Source organism: Natator depressus, chromosome 1, assembly GCF_965152275.1.
Source record: "Natator depressus isolate rNatDep1 chromosome 1, rNatDep2.hap1, whole genome shotgun sequence".
Classification (NCBI taxonomy): domain Eukaryota; kingdom Metazoa; phylum Chordata; order Testudines; family Cheloniidae; genus Natator; species Natator depressus.
Genome location: NC_134234.1, coordinates 155,704,676 through 155,728,578, shown reverse-complemented (window position 1 = coordinate 155,728,578; position 23,903 = coordinate 155,704,676). Strand labels below are relative to the sequence as shown.

General features: G+C 43.9%; 1 protein-coding gene across 1 annotated transcript in view; it reads left to right on the top strand.

Annotated features, from left to right (window-relative positions):
- Positions 1–23,686, top strand: part of SLC37A1 (solute carrier family 37 member 1) — a 55,975-nt gene extending 32,289 nt beyond the window's left edge. The window contains exons 11-19 of the mRNA XM_074969507.1: positions 2,911–3,001; positions 4,768–4,830; positions 7,558–7,643; positions 8,456–8,504; positions 11,156–11,229; positions 12,900–12,978; positions 13,732–13,829; positions 16,494–16,546; positions 22,103–23,686. Of these exons, the coding sequence (XP_074825608.1) occupies positions 2,911–3,001; positions 4,768–4,830; positions 7,558–7,643; positions 8,456–8,504; positions 11,156–11,229; positions 12,900–12,978; positions 13,732–13,829; positions 16,494–16,546; positions 22,103–22,118 (609 nt within the window). The 3' untranslated portion in view covers positions 22,119–23,686. The remainder of the gene's footprint in view (positions 1–2,910; positions 3,002–4,767; positions 4,831–7,557; positions 7,644–8,455; positions 8,505–11,155; positions 11,230–12,899; positions 12,979–13,731; positions 13,830–16,493; positions 16,547–22,102) is intronic.
- The last annotated feature ends 217 nt before the right edge of the window (positions 23,687–23,903 follow it).

The window sequence follows — 23,903 nt, the reverse complement described above, 5'->3', positions numbered from 1 at the left end:
CCCTAGCGTTCAAAGTGGGGAAGGAACCTTGACAATAACCCAAGAGATTGATGACATTATTAACATAATGGGACAGTATTTATGAATGTGGGGAGAGAAATAAGGGGATCAGAGAGGGAACCTTGAATTATATGGGGTGGAGGGGGAGTAGCTGAAATGCCTACAGCCTCTTCTGCAGTGGCCACAGAACTGTCCTTTCATAGCACCTCTTCTTATGCTCCTTGAAACCTCAGGTAACAGACTAGTCCCAGTTAGAGCTACTTGGAATTTTGTATCTAAATTATTATTGTTGGGGGGTTTTTTTATGGAAAAATGTAGTTTTCACAAAATTACTGATTTCTTTTTTCTTGAATTTTTTCACGATGGAAAATTGTGGGGGAAAAAATCTTTGGGGTAGGTTTGATCTGAATCAAAATATTTCCATTTATTGAACAGAATCAAAATGTTTTTGAGTCACTTCAATCTTAATCTGCATCCACCTGAGCTACCATGGTACTTCACTGAAGTTGTAATTCAGGTCTTCCTCATTCTACTCTCCGGGTCAGGCTTCTCAGCTGGACTACATCTCCCATGATGCTCTTCAGTTTCCTGTCTGGCTGAACTGCCATAGTGTATCATGGGAGATGTAGTTTCGCTGAGGAATCTGGCTCATAGAGGAGAATGGGGTCATGAGGCATCCAAACTACAATTCCTTTGAGGCACTAGCAGCTCAGCAAGATGCAGTTCAATGTCAAACTTAAACAAAATGTTTCCAAATAGAAATTTTTTGGAACTTTTCGTTCTCTGAAAAATGTAGCAATTTTGACTTTTCATCCTGTTTTGAGACAAAAAAACAATGTTGAAATATCAGAATTTCCTGCAGGACAAAAGTTCCGATTTCTGACCAGCTTTAGTCCCAGTGGTTCGGCGATACTGTGATATCCTTACGTGTAATAAGAAAAAAGAAAAGGAGTACTTGTGGCACCTTAGAGACTAACCAGTTTATTTGAGCATGAGCTTTCGTGAGCTACAGCTCACTTCATCGGATGCATCCGATGAAGTGAGCTGTAGCTCATGAAAGCTCATGCTCAAATAAACTGGTTAGTCTCTAAGGTGCCACAAGTACTCCTTTTCTTTTTTCTTTTTACGAATACAGACTAACACGGCTGTTACTCTGAAACCTTATGTGTAATGAACTCTTCATCCGGTATGAGCAAGCTGAACTTCAGTGCATGTGCTTTTTTTGTCAGATGTGTTTTGGTTTTGCTTTTTGATGAGTGGGTGTGAAGTGGAAGTCTGAAGTAGAGCTATATGAATTTGGTATATAATATAATATATTGTATAGCCCATTACCCCCTGTTGTATGTGTATTTGTCCTCATATTTGGAGTAGTTGTATTGATGTACATTATGAAATGTTAATAATATTGTACCTATTAAAGGAAAGCACTTGATTACATCAGGGCTTCACTGCATTAATTGGCTGCCTATCTTGTTTAAGTTTTAAAGTGAAAAATGAATTCAACAATTGTTAAAATATGATGGAAACTTCTACCTAGTCTCCTGTCTGCATCTTCCGTAGAGTCAGTGGACTGTGTTCTACCCTGGTGTAAGCAGGCTATAACGCCACGGAAGTCAGTAAAGTTGTACCTGCTTACAGTAGGATTTAATTTTGGCCAGTGTCACAAATGGCATCACTTCTTCAGGCAGATGACTTCCATCAGTAGTAGGTTCATAAATGATGATTGTCATTTTCAAAAGCTCCTAATTTGGAAGCACATTTTATGGCTTATGTAGGGGAGCATCTTGCAACTCAACCTTTCAGGCAGCTGGATAAAAGGAAAGGGGCTTTGTTCAAATTCAGGGTAATAGCTCTGCTCAAGGAAACACAAATGAAATCCAGCCTGAACTGTTATTGGGCCAGTGTGAATGTAGGAAAGAGTTCCTGGCTCTATATGCTACCCTCCTGTACCCTTAGATTCTAACCATAACCAGATCCTGATATAGTATCTAAAATATCCTCTTCTGCCTTCTCCTTGAGTCTTGATTCTTCCCCCTCCACTTCTCCGTCACTTGCCAGTGGGAATGAATAACACTTTAAATACAGCAAGGTGTGGGTGGGTGGGCTAGTGGGGGAGGGAGGGTGTTGAGGGGGACGGGAAAGCATGAATGGGTGGGGTAGGGGAGCGAATTTCCAGCAATCCATACTGACACCTGCAGGAGTAACATAACAGCAAGGGCTTAAAACTGTGTAAAACCCCAAACTACTGCCAGAAGATGGCAAATGGTGGGGGAAGGATTGACAGGAACAGGTTTATGTGGCAGTCAAATACACTTCAGCTGTGTTTTTATAATAAATGAACCTTACATAGAATTCTCAGTTAAGGCAATAGGGTAAAAGAATACTGAGACTTGTATGTTAAATAAGCACCCACTTTTACTGAGCTGAGTCCTAACTAGGCACCTCTTTGAGACCATGTACCATATGGACTGTTTGGATTTTTGAAGAAATAAATACCATTGGTGAAATCCTGGCCCAATTTAAGTTGATGGGGAAAACACCCCAGGTTACAACAGTATGTGCCAGCTCAGTTCTATAAAAGGGAAGATGCATGTAACATGATAGAAAATCACTGTCAATCTCTGAAGTGGTTATAAGCTCTATCTTTCCTTATTAGTATTCTGGTTTTGGTTAGCTCAGTACAGTTACATGGAGAGAGAAAGATATACAAGTAGAATACTGCAATTTTCTTTGATCACAAGCTTCATGCTTCTAGAACAGGAAGACTCAAGGGAGAAATTCCTGAGACAGAAAGGATTAAGATGCCATTTGCAGATTGCTTGCATGGTGTGGTTTAACAGAAGCAAAGAAACAACAACAACACATGTCTAGGTACTAACCTTGTTCTTCTTTTTTCTTTTCTCACCTTAGGGAGTCATAGAATTCTCTCTCTGTTTGTTGTTTGCTAAACTGGTCAGTTACACTTTCCTTTTCTGGCTTCCACTCTATATCACAAACGTAGGTAAGTATCTGTGGGAGGAAAACAAGTATTTAGTTAAAAGAAAAGGAGTACTTTTGTGGCACCTTAGAGACTAACAAATTTATTTGAGCATAAGCTTTCGTGAGCTACAGCTCACTTCATCGGATGCATTCAGTGGAAAATACAGTGGGGAGATTTATATACACAGAGAACATGAAGCAATGGGTGTTACCATACACACTGTAACCATAATAGATCACTTAAGGTGAGCTATTACCAGCAGGAGAGCAGGGGGAGGGGAACCTTTTGTAGTGATAATCAAGGTGGGCCATTTCCAGCAGTTGACAAGAAAGTCTGAGGAACAGTGTGGGGTGTGTCATGGACTATGATGAGCCTAGTCACGTGAAAATAAACATGACTACTTTTGTTTTAAGCTATGGTTGCCCTAGTAGAGTTGAAAGACTGCCGTTTACTATATGTCAATGATATGTACTGAGAATTAAGAGATAGTGACCACAAAAATAAGAGTCTGATTTCTCTCTGAAAATTGCAAGTCTTTGTGATGTCTTTGGCTCTTGAGAACCAGCCAAAAATATTTCATTAAAAAAACCCTGTAATAATCATATATTTATAATGGTGCCTTACTTCCTGATGGATCCCAAAGAGCTTAATAAGCTGCACAGAGGAATGACTTTATTACTATTTATTTTATTAGATCATCACTATCATTGTGCTTTGTGCGATACAGAACATAGAGGAAGGCATACTGCCCCGAGAAGTTCATATTCTTTGGGCTATCCTCTGGCTTTTAAATCCACAGCCTCATGACCAGAAGAGACAGGCAGGCAGAATGCCTGTAGGGAAGTGTGTGCAGTAGGGACACTCACTACGTCCTTTGACAGGGCACAGTATGCCCTCCTAGTAACCAGTACTTCTGTGGTAATAGGTTTGATGAAGGGAGTAGATTAGCTAATAAGTTTTATGTTTAAAAACAATAGAATTAGTTTTACTATATGAACATTGGGGCATTGGGCATCAAATTCCGTTAGGTGCTTTTGAATATCCCACCCTATGTTGCAGTAGCACTCAGATGCCCCGTGGTGCTAGGCACTGTGCAAACACATACAAAGACACAGTCTTCATTGGATATAGTTTATAATCTAGTTGCAGGGGTGTCCGTCTGCATGCTGAGGTGATCAAGTAGGCATTCTGCCTCCCTCTGCTCCTGGGGCATTGCAGCTTTGCACTGTTCCTTACTCCAGGCTGCGTTTAACCAACACAATATAGCCAGTCAGTGATACTGGTCACGTAAGTAAGGGCTTCAGGATTAGACTCCCTATGTGGCCTTAGTTTGTACCAAGCACGTTTCTGAAACAAAGCAGCATTACTTATTGGTACTTACTAGTAGTGTGATGCTCTGATTATTTTTAAGACTGCTGCTAATGAACCAGAAAATTCTTGTGTAAGCACACAAGTTCTACCACTTTAACTCAAGTGGTATGAGCCCCTCTAGTATGGGCACAGTTATATCAGTATACAGGTATTTATACCAGTAAAGCTTATTCCTGTAAATAAGCCATTCTGGGGTAAGGCACCTTTATACCATTATAACGGCACCCACGCTAAGTTGTACTGGTTGTAACTAGATGGGTAAAAAAAAATCACACCACTAGCTAACATAATTATTCTGGGGCAAAAGCTGTCTGTGGACCAGGCTTTACATATAAATCTAAATAAAATGAATAAATTTCTCCTAGTTTTGAAGTGAGAGGCTATTCTACTCAGATTTATTCTGCCTTTATTGTCAGAGCATCTTGATGCAAAAAGAGCTGGGGATCTTTCCACATTGTTTGATGTGGGTGGAATCTTTGGTAAGTTTAACACACTATTATTAATCAGACCTAGGTTAGAAAATCTGTAGCACACACAGCTGTTCTGTTTTACTCTTTTAGTAAGAAATTGGGGGTTGGTCTTGCATCCACCAGAAAATGGCAAAATTGGCTCCAGTGGGAGCAGGATGGGGACGGTATAGCCAAATCGTATGTCATGTGACCAGCCTTAGTAGCAGGTCTTGGGGAATGAATCCACAGCCCCTTATGTGATCCTGGTGCAAGAAAGATTGGAGGATCCTAGTGTCATAGAAACCTCTGGCCCTGTCCCTTTACCCCTCTCTTCCCCTCTGTCACCACACCTCTACCCCAAAAATGTATCCTGTCCTCACCCTTGCATAGCAGAACTACGCCAATTTTGCAGTTCCTCTGCACCCCCCCCCTTCCATATGCCACAGAGGGGGTCTCCATGCCAGTTCAGTGGAGGGCAGTGATTGGGGTGAACTGGAAGAGGTTTCACTGGATCCAGAGTTATGTAGATGTAATGGCCCCAGTACACTGAGCAAGTGACAGAAAGGGGTTGCAGCCACTGCTCCAGCCTGGCCCTGAATTTCACCTTCACTAGTCCTCTCCACTCAGGCTCTGTGCAGGAGAAGTGAATTTCACACCATGCAATTGAAAGCAAGCATAGGTAGGTGTATCACCGTGCTAGAGACTATACCAGTGTGGCTGCATGGCTGTAGTTATGGTGGCATAACCCTGTAGTGTAGAGGAACCCTACATGGAAAGAAGGGGTTTTTCCATCACTTTAAGAACACCGCCTCCTGGAACAACAGTAGCTATGATAATACTTAGTCCTGCCATGAGGGCAGGGGACTGAACTAGATGACCTCTCGATGTCCCTTCCAGTCCTGTAATTCTATTATTCTGATTCTATTTCAACTGAAGCATTCTTCCATTGACATAACTGTGTCTACACTGGGGTTATGTCCAGCGGCGTATTAACGCCTAGGCCAACAAGGCCTAGGGCAGCAAATTTATAATAGCAGCCAGAGGCTGCTTCCCCCGGTGCCGGTTCGGGCCCTCCGCCCCTGGCCCCACCCCAACTCCGCCCCAACTCCTCCCCTTCCCCACCCCCATTCCCTGCCCCCTCCCTGCCCCTATTGGTCCCCTTCCCCAAATCCCCGCCCCAGCCCCACCTCCTCTCCTGAGCGCATCGCGTTCCCCCTGTTCCCCCCTCCTTCGCAAAGCTGTTTCCCGCACAAGCACTGGCAGGCGGGGAGAAGCAGGACCCAGTGGCGCGCTCAGGGGAGGAGGTGGAGGCGGAGCAGAGGTGAGGTCGGGGGGGAGAGGGCGGCAATTATTTCTGGGCCTAGGGGCGGCAAAGTCATTAATCCGCCACTGGTTATTTCAGCATAGCTATGTCAGTCGGATGTGGGCTTGCTCACACTCCGGACCAACATAGCTATGTTGACCTCTTTTAAGTGTAGACCAAGCCAAGTTCGCACCCACAAGAACAGAGATTTTATTCAGCAGTCTAAACACAAATCTCACTCGGCTGCAAATCCAAGCCACCAACATAGCTACTTGTAGAGTTTGATGGGGACCCAGATGCGTCCGTGCAAAACATACAACTGGGCATTTTGCTGTGAGGGCTGCCCTTTGAAAAGAGGGAGGGGGATAGTAGACTATGGAAGAGTTGGGAAAACAAAAGTGCACTTGAAAAATTATTGCAAAAGGGCTATAATAATTGGGTCAAATGTAATAGGAACGAGCACTTCAAAAGTATTTTTCTGTAATTTGGGGGTTATTTCTCCTGCCGTCCACATGCTTAGCAGAATATCGATCCATGGGTCTTTTCTCTCCCTGATGCAGGCTATTTTCTGGGTTTAACGCATTGATGAGAAATGGATTTATTATTATTGTTTCATTTTGTATAGCAGGAGCACCCAGGAGCCGTAGTCATGAATTTAGAACCGCATTGTGCGAGGCACTGGACAAACAAAGAACAAAAAAAGAGGCCCCTTTCCTAGAGAGCGTACCATCTAGATATAGGACAAGAGGCAAGACGAGGAGACAGGCAGACAGGGCAGCACGAGGAGACAAGATGAAATCTCTACTGCATCCTTGCCTGGGTAGCCAAAGGATGTATCCAGTATTAACTGAAAGCAGACACAAGATGGCTTCTGGTACATCCTACCAAGTGATTTGTGGCTCAGTAAATGTGGGTGGCATACCTCTGGATCTTACACTTGAATTTGGATGGGACACAGGGTTTATGATGATTGGCTCTTTTGTCATGGTCAGACTATAAAATCCTACGTGTTGAGGCTAGGCTTATTCTTCCTCCAGAGGAGATGGAGGCCTCAATTCATTGGTTCAACCCCAGAGGCTGGTTTGACGCAGTTGGGTTCCAAAACACCAGCTGGAAAATGCTGGTGAGCCACTCTACTAATGACACAGCAATACCCTGGATGTCCCCACCAATGACATCATCTTGGGTGTACAGATGACCTCAGAAGGAGCCAGTGAGGCAGACTACAGTGCCCGTTGCGGTTGTCCAGCTCAGTCGAATCATTTGTGGCATAGATGATGATGATGACAAAGCTACTAGCTCAACTAGATTTTCCGTCCTATGCTCTGTGTGTGTTTATAACAGAAGCATACGTTTAGAACAATTACACTGGATTGCTGTAACTTTGGGGAAATATACGTCCAATTATATTGCATAAAATAACCTATTTATTCTTTAATGTGTCTCTTTTTCAGGTGGCATTTTGGCAGGCATGATATCAGATAGACTGGAAAAAAGGGCTTCAACCTGTGGAATGATGTTACTGCTAGCAGCACCTGCTGTAAGATCTACTCTCCTTATTTTAGTTGTGCCCTTCTGTGCGAGTGGGTGAGGCTCTGTGAGCATTTCCAGTAGAGATTCCTGTTCTCGGCAGTCTCTGACCATTCACCCCAGGATGAAAGTGGCTCTGAAAAGTCTCTGCACAAGAGCCAACACAGAGGTTTGGGCTGGTTTTAGTAAATTAAATACGCCATTCTTTGGCACGTCATAAGCTACAGGACTCTATGAAAAATTGTCACATTCAGCACTCCTTTTACTTAGTTATTCAATTCTGAATCAGAATTGGGCAAGTGATTTGTCTTTTTGATTTCAAACAGCCACCAAATAATCAAAATTGCTGAGCTGTTAATGTTAGGAGTCTGGCTGCCACATATGCACAGTGTGATTTTTATAGTGTATTTCTACAGTGCATACACTCCTCTTGCCAGAATCAGCAGAACTCTGTGCTATGCTTAATTTGGAAGTCTGACGGGTTAAAAAATTATGGTCATATCAATTAGCTATCTCTATGAGACCCCTGTGAGACAGGCAGCCGCATGGGGAAATTGACTGTGATTTCCATGCCTGGGGTCTCCAGCACCAAAAGTAACAAACAACTTTTCATCACACAGACAACTAGTATTTTTCATGTTGTGACAGTAAGGTGATTTTTTGTGTGTGTGAAAACCTACAATTCTGTGAAGCGCAGGGGCCTTAACTTGCTCTCACTCAGCTTCAGTGGGAATTTATGCTGGTAAAAGCGTGAAATTAGAATCAAACCTTATTTTTCTGTTTTTTACTACTTAAATGTTTACCCATTCATATCCATTACAGCTATACATGTTCTCTGCAATCAGTAAAATGGGCCTAGAAGCTACCATAGGTGAGAACTTAAATTACATTCTGCCTGCTTTTAACTGGACTTAGTTTTCTTTTACTTTTGTTCCATTCACACTGATTTTTCTGGGGGAAAAGTCTAGAAACTAATTGTCTGCTTTTCAGAGGTGTTGAACACCTGTGGCTCCCAGTGAAGTCAGTTGGATTTCTGCTTAGCCTCTTTAGAGGCCATGAACCACCCTGAGGAAAAGAGCCAGGAACAGCATTTCAGTAGCACAGTTATTTCCTTTCAGGCCACAGGAAAAATAATTGCATTAGAGTTGGTCGAAACATGGAAAACCTCATTCACAAAAATCTTGGAAAACTCAAAGCCCTTTTTATTTCAGGGGTTTCAAAAAGAAATGATATTTTTCCTCCATTCAACATGTTTCATAAAAAAAAATTTGAAAAACTTTTTGGTTTAAATATGTTTAATTTTTGCTTTTTGAATTTCTCGTCTCCCCCCATCCCCATTTTTATCCATTTCATTGCTGGTAAAGGGTGGGGGGGAACTGAGAGCCCTCCCCCTCCCCCCAAAAGACAGACAGACGAGCACACAAAACTAAGACATTTTCACCAAAAAAAATTCCAATTTTGAGAAAAGGAGACTTTTTGAAGGGGGGGGGGACACCTTTGTTTGACCAGCTCTGAATTGCATCTAGACAGATTGTACCACAAAAGGGGCAGTCTGACAGAATGGGCTGAGGGGAAGGAGGTCTCTCTGTGTGGTTCCCCTTGCAGAGTTTCTCCCCAGCCATTCTGTTGTAGGGGGATGTTCTCTAGGGCTTCCCATCAAACTCCCTGGCCGTGCAGCTGAACTGGAGTCACGCTCCCAGGATCTTCCATTGCCTTGCTGCCCCTGCGATTCCCCACACACACACGCCCTTAAATGTGGGTTCCCTTCCACTTAAGGACTTCTGCTAGAAAGCTAATGCCTCGTCCAAGCTGTGTCACTAGTTCCAGAGACTCTCTGTGGGCCTGGAAGGAGGACGATACCCTAGGAAGGGGAGGATGGTGTCCCTGCCATTCAGGAGGGTGCGAATCATGCACAGAGTGGCTGGAAGTGTGATCTGGGCCATTGTTTGACTTTACAGAAAGGCAGATTAAAAGTAGGAGTAGAGTTCATTGCTCTCAGCCTCAAACACTGATGAATCTGGAGAGCCCTTGTCAGGGGAGGGAGATAAGGAAATCCAAAGACGACAAAATACTCTTGAATTAATGGGAACAGTTTGATCTCCTTTTGGAAGCAGAAAGGAACATAATTACCTTAAAAATCACAACTTCTCTCTGCAAATGTTGTACCTATTATTGTTAGAAGTAACCACTGAAGCATCTTAGAAGAAAACCATTTTTTTAAAAGTCTTGTCCAGTTTTAGCTTATACATTTGTATGTTGTACAGCAAGTTTCACCATTTTCCCTGTTTGCTCGAGTCTTTCAAACACCAGAAGGGAGAGAGAAAGACTAGGGGGAAACAGGAAATATATGTATAAAACCACAAACGTTATCCTGGGAACTCAATGGCCAATTTTATTTTAAATGAACAATATCTTTGTGAGTTTGCATTTTTAGGGGTCAGGAAAAATATTCCTCAAGTGGATTGGGGACTGAAGCATGCTGATAATGTGTAGAGAATTATTAGGAATTAGGTAGTCAAATATTTCTGTAAGGAAGCTCAAATAGAGGCATGTAATTGTAAGGAGAATGCACCTCTGAGCTGACCCAGTGCCCCAAAATGTACACTGTCGGATAACTCTGTTTAATGGTGTTGGGAGTCCTAATCTTTGGCTCATTGCAGACTAGAATCATTGTTAAAAGGATACATCTCTGGGTGCCATAAGCATGACTGAGTTGAGATGGGAGAGAGGGAATTTAATCAAGAAAAACTGATAGAACAGCATGCATCAATGAAAATGCTCTTGCCTCCCTGAGGCCGTGATAAGGGGCTTTTCTTTTTGCATGGTCAGGAAATGAGTGGGGGTGAGGAGTGAGAACCCTGAATAACCAGTGAATAACACTGTTTTTTGTACCTGGAACTGAGAATGCTTGATTCCCTCTTTCAAGTATCAGAAATTATTAAAGATTCTCTTATAAACTTAAAGGGATGCGATTTTGACCTTTTGTTTGGATAAATTCAGTTTATTTGTGGCCTCCTACCAAATACAAAAGGAGAGGAGTTGAAATGTGAAGGCAGTGCTGGTGGTGAGATTTTGTATGTATGGCACAAGCATCCAAAGGCCCTGTTGAGCTTTGGAGCCCCATTGTGGTAGGCCCTGTACAAACCGATAAAGGACTCATCTCCACCCAGAAGGGTTTACAGTCTTAAAAGGCACAAGCAGCTGAAGAGTTGGTGATGGACATAGTCATGTTCTCCACTGTGCTGAAAGCAAACACTCCTTTGTGCTTAAATCTGTCCATTACTACTGAGATGGCTTTTTACCCTTGTTTTCCCTGGTAGCCTTGTTAGCCATTTTGAAGCAAAATTGTACTTGTACAAAATTGTACTTCCCATGAATATACTCTTGTAGTTACATTGCATTTATTAAAGATATGTAATATGTTGAATGATCAAGGTCTAGATCATCACGTGGGGTTGTGATGGAAAATAACATAAATTCTGGAAACTTCATGTTTACTTTTCTTCATCGAATTTCCAACAGTTATGCTGCTTATCAGTGGAGCCCTGGTGAACGGTCCTTATGCACTGATCACAACTGCGGTCTCAGCTGACTTGGTGAGTTTGGCTCTTTGTTTTACATTTAGCAGACAGTCCTGCTCATTTGCCTTCATTTGCGGGGGAAAGCCTGGTTTCTGTGACGAGTAGTAAATGTGTGTAAAGCATTGAGGGCTCAATTCTGTGTAGTACAGATGTGGGGTGTGTGTGTGTGTGTGTGTGTGTGTGTGTGTTGTACTTTTGTGTACAAGGTAAAGAGTAATGAGCAGGATGGGGAGCATTAAAGAACTCAACCCTGTATTAATACAGATGAGTGGCCTCCAAATCACTCCTGCCTCGTAAGGAGATCAAAGAGGGGATCTCTTAGATAAACACTTAAGTGTGATCCTCAGCACGCACATTAAGGCCATGTCTCTTTAGACTGCCATTTGCCACCCACATCCAGCACTTTTTTTACCCTGCACCTTTGAGAGTAAGGGATCAGGTGTGCAATGGGCTGGAGACTTCTCTCCATTAGGTGTGGAGGATACTACCTCGTGCTTGTCCTTCCTTGTGCTCATGTTAGCCTCTACTCACGCATATACTGCACCCCAGTCAGCCTGTGTGCCCTGCTGCCCCGCCACACCAGGCCCTGCAGGCTTGTGGTCTGACTGCAGCACATGCTCCATGAAAACATTGCCCTGGGTACCTTTTTCTTCAATTTTGCTTTTCAATGCTAGGTAAATGTATTGCTTTGAAAGGTGCTGGATGGTGAGAGCCCTACAGAGTGAGGCCCTTCACCAGCAGAATAGGTACAGGAAAGGCAGCAGAATTTAAATCCACACCCCACCTCAGCATTCCTCCTGTGCCTCCTTAGTGATCAAAAGGGAGCTGTAGGGTTGAGAGAGAGCTCCCCCTTCAGTTCCATTCAATCAATAGTCTCATTGCTGTGACTGGCAGCTAGACTGTAGGATCTTGTCACGCAGACACCTGCCCTCTGGGAGCTGGACGGAAACTGCCAACTGATTTTCTAGTATGTCACTGAACAACCATCTGACACTAATGACTTTAGGTGACTGGTGACCTAGACTGAATTCTCCTCAGTGCCCTGAGTAAATGAAAGGCTCTGTCTTCTTAACAATCCTCTGAGCCATTCAAGTCTCCTATATACCAAGTTATAAAATTGTTCCTGTGATCATTAGTTTTGCTCTGCAGTCCTATTGAATAACTGGCCTAATGAAAATGGCCTTCACAACTACTTCCTTTTGGTGCCTTTTGACTCAATAACCTGCTGAGTGGGCCTTGATATGGCTTTTATCATTGATACTCTAGCTTTGTTAGTATTCTTGTCCAACTAGTGATTCTCTTCTGTTCTGCAGAGCTTTCTGATATCAACAGTGGCTGTACTGACAGACCACTATGCAGTTTCAGCGAAAAATTGCAGGCTTGAAGTGCAGCCCATTCTGCCTGAACACCTTGCGTGCAGAATAGAAAGGGTTATTTATAAAGAACATCATTAAAATAGATTGGTCATGGGCGATTTTTTTTTATTTTTATTTTTTTTAGGCAATGATAAAAGGGTCTTGTCCATACCTATTTAAGGCTACTTGGTAAAGTTCATGCTAACGTGTATTTGTCCATTATTTCATGATATGTTTTTCTATGGGAAAGGCCAGGAGCATGAGGCAGATGCATGGCCATTTCCCAGGCTCATCTGTAAATGGTTCTGAATGGAGTATTTGTCACGGTAGGGTACCCATAAAAGTCTGAAAGGAAATGCAAGAGCCCTGTCCACAGTTACGGCTATCATCGATGGAACAGGTTCTGTAGGTAAGCTATTGTTTGGAAGCTGCCTGCCTTATCTGCAGGAGGCTTTCTGTGGCTCTAGGTGCTAAAGAATTACAATGTAGTTCTGCTCTGAAAGGGGACTAAAGCTGGCAACAAGGAGTTCGATGTCTGGGTCTCAATGATTTGCACATCACATGTGCGCAGTTTGCATTTAAAAAGATGGCTTCCTCCCCTCCCCTCCCCTCCCCCCCGCCCCCCAACTGTCAGTGCTACAAAATCAACTCAGGCTCTTTGTGAAGCTGGATTCTCTCCATGTCACACCTGGCTAGTACTCAGCATCACTTTGGGAGTGCTTCATGGGCAAAGATGGCTTTAGACCTCCTTTGTACTTCCCCAGGCTTGGTGGTGGTGGGCTGGTCCCCAGCACAAATTAGAACAGTATACACCATGGGGCTGTTCTGGGCACCTGATCAAGGATGCCTTGGTTAGCCCTCTGCACCAGCAGTGGTGAGGGAGGCAAAGATTCACCATGGTAGACCTGCACAATCTGCAGATGCCTCTAACCAAGGGGAATCATCCACTGGCCATCCGGATACACCAGTGTTATGGCAGCTTTGCAGCCATATATACTGTCTATAAACTTTATGGATCCTCTTACAAATGTATGCCAAAATGGGTTTGCTTTTATGAAGGTTGAAACTGAGTAATATATCCAAACACGGAATATCTTGTCATTGGAACTAGTAATGTTTCCATCTCAGAATTTTAACATGTTTTATCACTATTGTATTTTAGGTGCTGCTTTAGGGCCTCTGTTAGCTGGTCTCATCTCTCCCTCTGGTTGGAATAATGTATTTTACATGCTAATGGTGGCAGATGCATTTGCCTTACTAGTAAGTCTAAATAAAACATTTAGTGCCAGATTTCTTTCTTAAAAAGCCCTTCATGTTAAAATGGAAATTTCCTCCCGTCATTGTGATTTGTATATTCTATTATTGAGTGGGAAGTTTCCATTCATATTGTAGAGGTATTTTTGTTTGTTTTTATTTGAAGAGCTAAGATGAGCATTTTGAAATTCTTGTTGAACTTTGAAGCCGGAGAACCGATTAGCTTCACTGGGTGATATCTGTATGCAGTAGCTCACCAAAGGGATTGCCACAAACATAGTTGGAAGCAAAAATTTTTCTCTTTAAAGGCAGCACTGAAGCAGAAATGCCAATTTACTAAAATAGTAACACATTTTGCTGCACTGCCACAGAACCAGTATCACATGGTAGTGCAACCGAATGCGTCACATATTCCAATTGGATGTCCATCATGTCTTTCTCCTATTTGACATAAAAGTGTAATGGCTGGGATCATCTGAAAAGAGGCTGTTTTTGACTTGTCCTATTTTATCTTATCGAGGCAGATTGTCTTCTGTGGTGTTTAAGGCAAAAGATAAGGGGTCAGGAGATCTGTGGACTAATTACTTGCTGGTGTAACTCTATTAAATTCAGTGGTTTTACAGCAGCAGAAAATATAGTCTCTAGATTCTGTTTCTAATTTTGCCACAGACTTCCTGAATGCCCTTCGTCAAATCTCTTAACTTCTTTGTGCCTCTTGTTTGCCCCTCTGCCAAGGGAGGATGGCAATACTGACCCACCTCAGAGAGGATTAGGGAAACTTCATTTATTAATCCTTTGTAAAGTGCTTTGGTATCACTTGATGGAAGGTGGTAACAGAAGAGCTAAATTTTTGTTAGACTCTTCAGAATCAGGCCCCATCTCTCCTTTCTGATCTGCAAAGACAGTCCCATATGCCATACAGTTCCATTGAATTCAGTCACGTACATGCAGGGAAGGTAGGGCGACCAGACATCCCGATATTAGGGGCTGTCTCAAAAAGCAACTGCTTTCATGTTGCTATGGACTGGTACAAGATCCAATTCTTTTGAAGGAGCTGAATGTCCCTTTCCATCATAGATGACAGAACCCAGCAAGTGGGAAGCAGATGTTTCCAAGTGAATGAATGTGTGTTTATAAATGATTGCATAGCTTCTTTACTCAGCCATTACTGGTACTGCAAGGATTTCTACTAGCCAGTGGGTAAATTCCTTGTCAGGGCGATAAATCCAGCTATTGGAACCTTCCCCCCTCACCCCCAATATAACAAATAGCACTTTTAAGATCTATATTTTAAACTGATTTTTTTTTTCAAAAGTGCATGAGGGAATTAGGCCCTTGAATTCCCATTGGAATTCGGTGTGTAAAGGGGGAATAGGTGCCTTGGAAAATCACAGCCTTCACTTCTAAAAATAGTTGTAACTGGTTCACACTGATATTAGCCAGAAAACATGGAAGACTGACATTTTCTTAGCATGGGTTTTTCATCAAACATCATCTGTAAGATCACTCTTCTGTTTCCTCTTAATGGAGGACTGTATTAATCGGTATACCTATGACAATAAGTATAAAGGGCCTGATCCTGCAGTCAGTAATGGACCTGAGTAAGTTTAATTGCTTACAGGATTAGACCCAAATGTGTGGCCATGTCTACACTACCCGCCGGATTGGTGGGTAGTGATCGATCTATCGGGGATCGATTTATCGCGTCTAGTGTAGACGCGATAAATCGATCCCCGATTGCTCTGCCGTCGACTCCGGAACTCCGCCAGGGCGAGAGGCAGAAGCGGAGTCGACGGGGGAGCGGCGGCCGTCGATCCCATGCCGCGAGGACGCGAAGTAAGTGATTCTAAGTCGATCTAAGATACGTCGACTTCAGCTACGCTATTCTTGTAGCTGAAGTTGCGTATCTTAGATCGATCTCCCCCCTCCCCCCCAGTGTAGACCAGGCCATAGTCTCAGAGCAACGGTGGTATAAGAGTTACCATTTTTCCTGCAGTCTTGGGCTCCCTCTGCTGATCTCGTCAGAGTCTTGCCGGTACAATAATTAAATAGTTATTGTTAGAACTGGTAAAAAATGGAGAGGCAGGGAGGATAATCACCATGAATTTCACTCCTTTTCATCCCACAGATTTAGAAGTGGAACAATTTTTTTGTCTGAAATAGTTATCCCAAATGTTTGGAAATTGGAGGCGGAGGTGTTGGGGGGGATGGGGGTTTTCTCCAGTTTTCCCCTTCCCCTCTGCCCCACTTTGCCACGGAAAAGGTGGGCAGAAGCGGGGGGGGGGGAAGGGGGGAAGAGGTTTGCAGGGAGAGGGAGAGAAAAAAACATTTGAAAAAACAATGGGTTTTGTTTTTTCAATTTTGTCACAATGTGGGGTGGGACTGCAAAAACGTCCTAATTTGAAAAATGTCCATCAGCTCCAGTCCTTGCATAACCTCTGGATCCTTGGTGATTCAGAGAAAGACTTTGATTTAGCTCCTCTCACATGAGTGGTGCAAATTCATCTTCCAACCATTGACTGAACATGTGCGAATATAATGGGTTTCCATTCAGTTGAACTGGGATAACATTAAATGAAGAATTCAGAGTTGCAGTATGCATTTGACACTGAAAACTTAGGTGAGTGGTTCACCTGTCTAGATTTTTAACCCAGATTTGTTTTTGTACAGTTCTTACTCCGTCTTATACGAAAAGAACTCCAGTGTAAGATGGACCAGACCTTGTAAGTCTTTCTTGTGTTTTTCTATATGATGATTAAATGTTTTCATATGTCATTCTTGGCCTCTCCACCTTTGTGCTCCTTCTCCTTGCAGAAATCACGGATTCTTTGTTTATGTGCATGTACCTTAATCTGCCGGTTTTCTCTGCATTGTAAAGAGTAACCTCTTTTTCTTTAAATCATGAAACTCTTTCTTCAGAACTATTTTTTAAAACAGTAGAGAAAATTGAGTTCTCTGTCACGTTCTCTGTACGTTTTCTCCAAAGGTTGGGGCCCTCTTAATTTTTCACTCTTGAGTGTGAAACTTGGCAATATGAGGTTTTTGGTTGGTTGGGGGGTGGATTTATTTTAATAGCTCAAATTGTACTTTTTTTCAGAAGTTGGCAGGAAGGAAAGGGTGACTCTGATTTCAAACCAGAGTAAACCCAGAGAAGTTCCACTAAATCAGTGGAGTTATACAAAGTAAAATGAGTGTAAGGCTATGTCTACACTACGAAATTAGGTTGAATTTATAGAAGTCGGTTTTGTAGAAAGCATTTTTATACAGTCGATTGTGTGCGTCCACAGTACCGAGGCAACCGTCAACTTCCCACAGTTCCCGCAGTCTCCGCCGCCCATTTGAATTCTGCGTAGAAATCCCAATGCCTGATGGGGCAAAAACATTTTCGCAGGTGGCTTTGGGTACGTATTGTTAGGCCCCCCCCTTCCCTCCCTCTGTGAAAGCAACGGCAGACAATCATTTCGCGCCTTTTTTCCTGGGTTACCCGTGTAGACGCCATACCACAGCAAGCATGGAGTCCGCTCAGGTAACCGTCACCGTATGTCTCCTGGGTGCTGGCAGACATGGTACTGCATTGCTACACAGCAGCAGCTCATTGCCTTTTGGCAGCAGACAGTGCAGTATGACTGGTAGCCGTCGTCACCATACTCCAAGGTGCTCTTTTAGCTGACCTCGGTGAGGTCAGTCAGGGGTGCCTGGGCAAACATGGGGGTGACTCAGCCAGGTCATTTCCCTTTTATGTTTTGTCTCATGGCGATTCAGTCCTGCCAGCAGTCATATTGCACTGTACTGTACAGTCGTACTGTAATGAGCACCCAGGAGACGATGGCCAGCAGTCATACTGCACCGTCTTCTGCCGAGCACCCAGGAGATGACGATGGCCAGCAGTTGTACTGCACCGTCTGCTGCCAGCAAGATGTATAAAGATAAATGAGGTGGATCAAAACAAGAAATAGACCAGATTTGTTTTGTATTCATTTTCTCCCCCCTTCCTCCCTCCCTCCGTGAAATCAACAGCCTGTTAAACCCAGGGTTTTAAGTTCTAACTTTGAGGGGGCCATTCTGTTTCTCCTTGATGCAAAGCCACCCCCTTTGTTGATTTTAATTCCCTGTAAGCCAACCCTGTAAGCCATGTTATCAGTCACCCCTCCCTCCGTCAGAGCAACGGCAGACAATCGTTTCACACCTTTTTCCAGCGCAGACGCCATAGCACTGGAAACATGGAGCCCGCTCAGATCACCGCGGCAGTTATGAGCATTATAAACACCGTGCACATTATCCAGCAGGATATGCAGAACCATAACCTGCAAGAAAAGCGAAACCAGGCAAGGAGGAGGTGACTGCAGCACTGTGACGAGAATGATGAGGACATGGACATAGACTTCTCATAAAGTACGGGCCCCTGCAATGTGCACATCATGGTGTCAATTGGGCAGGTTCATGGCGTGGAACGCCGATTCTGGGCCTGGGAAACAAGCACAGAGTGATGGGACCACATAGTGTTGCAGGTCTGGGACAATTCCCAGTGGCTGAGAAACTTTCACATGCATAAGGGCGCTTTCATGGAACTTTGTAACTTGCTTCCCCTGCCCTGAGGTGCAAGAATACCAAGATCAGAGTAGCCCTCGCAGTTGAGAAACGAGTGGCGATAGCCCTGTGGAAGCTTGCAATGCCAGACAGCTACCGGTCAGTCGGGAATCAATCTGGAGTGGGCAAATCTACTGTGGGGGCTTCTGTGATGCAAGTAGCCAACGCTATCGCTGAGCTGCTGATATCAAGGGTTGTGACTCTGGGAAATGTGCAGGTCATAGTGGATGGCTTTGCTGCAATGGGATTCCCTAACTGTGGTGGGGCCATAGACGGAACCCATATCCCTATTTTGACACCGGAGCACCAAGGCAACGAGTACATAAACCGCAAGGGATACTTTTCAATGGTGCTGCAAGCACTGGTGGATCACAAGGGACATTTCACCAACATCAATGTGGGATGGCCGGGAAAGGTACATGACGCTCGCATCTTCAGGAACTCTGGTCTGTTTCAACAGCTGCAGCAAGGGACTTACTTTCCAAACCAGAAAATAACCGTTGGGGATGTTGAAATGCCTATAGTTATCCTTGGGGACCCAGCCTACCCCTTAATGCGATGGCTCATGAAGCCACACACAGGCGCCCTGGAAAGTAGTCAGGAGCTGTTCAACTATAGGCTGAGCAAGTGCAGAATGGTGGTAGAAAGTTTATTTGGGCGTTTAAAAGCACACTGGCGCAGTTTGCTGACTCGGTTAGACCTCAGCGAAACCAATATTCCCATCGTTATTACTGCTTGCTGTGTGCTTCACAATATCTGTGAGAGTAAGGGGGAGATGTTTATGGCGGGGTGGGAGGTTGAGGCAAATCACCTGGCTGCTGATTACGTGCAGCCAGACACCAGGGCGGTTAGAAGAGCACAGGAGGGCGCGGTGCGCATCAGAGAAGCTTTGAAAACCAGTTTCAGGAATGGCCAGGCTACAGTGTGAAAGTTCTGTTTGTTTCTCCTTGATGACCCCCCCCGCCCCGGGTTCACTCTACTTTCCTGTAAGCTAAGCACCCTCCCCTCCCTCCTTCGATCACCGCTTGCAGAGGCAATAAAGTCATTGTTGCTTCACATTCATGCATTCTTTATTTATTCATCACACAAATAGGGGAATAACTGCCAAGGTAGCGCGGAAAAGGTGGTGGAGGAGGGAAGGACAAGACCACACAGCACTTTAAAACTTATTGAATGCCAGCCTTCTGTTGCTTGGGCAATCCCCTGGGGTGGAGTGGCTGGGTGGCCGGAGGCCCCCCCACCACGTTCTTGGGCATCTGGGTGAGGAGGCTATGGAACTTGGGGAGGAGGGCAGTCAGTTACACAGGGGCTGTAGCAGTGGTCTGTGTTCCTGCTGCCTTTCCTGCAGCTCAACCATACACTGAAGCATATGAGTTTGATCCTCCAGCAGCCTGAGCATTGACTCCTGCCTTCTTTCAGCTAGCTGACGCCACCTACCATCTTCAGCCCGCCACCTCTCCTCACGGTCATATTGTGTTTTACTGCACTCTGAGATTGTCTGCCTCCACATATTTAGCTGTGCTCTGTCAGTGTGGGGGGACAGCATGAGGTCAGAGAACATTTCATCACGAGTGCATTTTTTTCACCTTCTAATCTTTGCTAGCCTCTGGGAAGGAGAAACATATGCAGCTGGTGGAGGAAAAAAAGGGAGAGTGGTAGTTATAGAACAATTTATAGAACAATGGGTACATTCTTTCATGGTAAACCTTGATGTTAACATTACACAGCACATGTGCTTTCATTACAAGGTCGCATTTTGCCTCTTATTGAGGGTATGCTGGTTTGGTGTGAGAGATCCCTCACACAGGGCCAGGCAGCAGAATTCAGCTTGCAAGCAGCCATGGTAAGCCACAGTCTTTTGGCTTCTTTAACATTCATAACGTGTGGGAATGGTTTCAAACGCCCTCGTTTCCGTACGAAGTAGCTGTTGGGTTGGCCATTAAAAATGGGTTGGCGATTTAAAAGGAGGGGCTGTGGTTTCTGGGTTCACGTGCAGCAGAAACCCAACTAACCAACTCTCCCCCACACACACACACACACACAATGCTCTGGGATGATGGCTTCACCCTTCCCCCCACCGTGTGGCTAACAGCGGGGAAGATTTCTGTGCAGCCACAGGCAAACAGCCCAGCAGGAACGGGCACCTCTGAATGTCCGCTTACTAAAACCACCCTATTTCAACCAGGTGACCATGAATGATATCACTCTCCTGAGGATAACACAGAGATAAAGAACGGATGTTGTCTGAATGTCAGCAAACACCGGGACCATACACTGCAATGCTTTGTTCTGCAATGATTCCTGACTACATGCTACTGGCCTGGTGTGGTAAAGTGCCCTACCATGGAGGACGGAATAAGGCTGCCCTCCCCAGAAACCTTTTGCAAAGGCTTTGGGAGTACATCCAGGAGAGCTTTATGGAGATGTCCCTGGAGGATTTCCACTCCATCCCCAGACACGTTAACAGACTCTTCCAGTAGCTGTACTGGCCACGAATGCCAGGGCAAATTAATCATTAAACACGCTTGCTTGCTTTCAAACCATGTATAATATTTACAAAGGTACACTCACCAGAGGTCCCTTCTCCGCCTTCAGGGTCCGGGAGCCTGCCTTGGGTGGGTTCGGGGGTTACTGGGTCCAGGGTGATAAACAGATCTTGGCTGTTGGGGAAAGTGGTTTCTCTGCTTCCTTGCTGTGAGCTATCTACAACCTCCTCCTCATCATCATCTTCCTAGGCCCCAAAACCCGCTTCCATGTTGCCTCCCATTCCTTGGACGGAGTCAAAGCACAGGGTTGGGGTAGTGGTGGCTGCACCCCCTAGAATGGCATGTAGCTCATCATAGAAGTGGCATGTCTGGAGCTCTGAACCGGAGCGGCTGTTTGCCTCTCTGGTTTTTTGGTAGGCTTGCCTGAGCGCCTTAATTTTCACGCGGCACTGCTGCAGGTCCCTGTTATCGCTTCTGTCCTTCATGCCACTGGAGATTTTTTCAAATATTTTGGCATTTCGCCTTTTCGAACGGAGTTCTGCCAGCACGGATTCATCTCCCCATACAGCAATCAGATCCCGTACCTCCCATTCAGTCCATGCTGGAGCTCTTCGGCAATTCTGGGACTGCATGGTCTCCTGTGATGATGAGCTCTGCATGGTGACCTGTGCAGGTGAGCTCGCCACGCTGGCCAAACAGGAAATGAGATTCAAAAGTTCACAGGACTTTTCCTGTATACCTGTCCAGTGCATCTGAGTTGAGAGCGCTGTCCAGAGCGGTCACGACTGAGCACTCTGGGATAGCTCCTGGAGGCCAATACCATCGAATTGCATCCACAGTACCCCAAATTCAACCCGGCAAGGCCGATTTTCAGCACTAATCCCCTCATCAGGGGTGGAGTAAAGAAATTGATTTTAAGAGCCCTTTAAGTTGAAAAAAGGGCTTCATCATGTCTTCATCAGGGCTTCATCATGTCTTCATCAGGGCTTCATCAGGGTACAGGGTTAAATCGAGGTAACACTGCTAAATTCGACCTAAACTCGTCGTGTAGACCAGGCCTTAGTGAAATCAAAATCAGGTCCCTCATCTATAAATATAGCATAGAATAGGAAAGTGTATAACAAAGAATGTGGACAGCACTTTGAAGTTATTGATCTTTTGTTATGCACTGCTTCCAAACTTCTCATATTAGCTATTCTTTCACAGGTTTAAAGAACACTGAATTATGATATCTCAGACATGGAATTAAGGTCTTCATGTGTGATCAAAACTCCACCCTCAAAAGACTGGAATAAATTATTCTGTATTTGAAATTTGTCTTGTGGAGCATTTTGCACATTTACCAGGAGAGGATTGAGAAATTCAGTTGGTGAATTCCTGGTGAAGTTTTTTTGTTTTCTGTTTTTGTTTTGTTTCCTGTTTGTACATGTGTCAATCTCTCAGGATGGTGACTGTTTATCACATGAAGAGACAGAAGCTTTGGGAAGCTGCTAGCTGTATGCTTTAACTGAGCCAAAAGAGAAATACCAAGTGCCTTTTGATTCATTTTGATAGGATATTTTACGTAAATCTTTAAACTGCTTATTTTTAACAAAATGCAAGGAGATTTGAGAATAGAGCACAAAAAAGAAAATGAACTCTCTTCAGATGCTCCAGCAGTGGAATGTGCCAATGGTATTAGCAAAGCATTTGTGAGCAAAGTGTCCTTTAAGAACATAAGAGCGGTCATACTGGGTCAGACCAATGGTCCATCCAGCCCAGTATCCTGTCTACCAACAGTGGCCAGTGCCAGGGTCCCCAGAGGGAATGAACAGAACAGGTAATCCTCAAGTGATCCATCCCCAGTTGCCTATTTATGCCACATCTTAAAAGATAAGGTCATCACACTCTATGTGAAGGTAGCAGCTGGCTCAGATTCACTGCTATTCAATATCCTGAAACAGTAAGAAAGTGGTCTGAGCATATTATCAGACTTTATCTACAGCACTAACTGATCCTACACCGTAAACTCCCAAGGGCAGCATTCTGCTCTTTTATGTATAATGTATTGGAACTTGTACATAAGTAGTTACAATGTACTGTAAAAAAGTAGCCTACACTGGCTCTCTGGAGGCGGAGTTTTGCTCATTTGGGGTTGTCAGAAAAGGATACTCAAACAACAAAGAGACTTATTAAGGTGAAGCATTTCCTGTAAGGCGTTCGAATGATTCTGAGGGCGTTATACACTGGTTGAGCAAACGTCATCAAATTGTTTTGTTGTTAAGTCGATCGGCTACTTTGGAGTTGCCGGTTATTTTTAATTGGGAAGGCAAAGGCGTGGTCTCATCTGTGACTGAAGCTTTAGCACTAGTTCCTTTTTTTTTTTTTTTTAATGGGTGAACAAAAAATTGATCCTGGTTTAAACCCTGATCCTGAAATGGTGTTGAGTTCAGGCGCCCCCCTTGACTTCAATGGGGCTGGATGCCGAAGCAGGGAGTCTGTCCACCCAGAGCTCATTGCAGGATCAGGACCTTAATCATAGCACCAAAAATCTGTCAACAGAGTAATGTTGCAGTCCAAGTACAGAGCCAAAGTATATGGTTTTTAAAAAAAACAAACCTGACCCCACACACTGGCCGTAAATTGGATAGAGGAAATTCAGAGGTTTATATTATCCTGTAAGTGCAAGTGTTAGTGTTTTCATAATACACTGTTTCTTCTTGATCTGACAGTTTTTAATCTCCTTCCAATAGAAGACAAGCTTCTGGTGAATATTTGTAAGATGTACAATAATATTAAAGGGAATTTCTATAAAAGAGATGTTTATGTGGACTATAAAGGTTAAATAGACTTAAACTGTATATTCTTATAATGTGTATTTATTAAACCTCTCTGTAACTGTTCTTCTGAATTTTTCTTTTTTAACTTTTTTACAAAACATGGTGGTACTGTACATACCTCACTTGCTTAACAAAATAACCTTTTTTAAAATAAGCCTCAAAACATACAAACAAATGTCTTCTTTCTC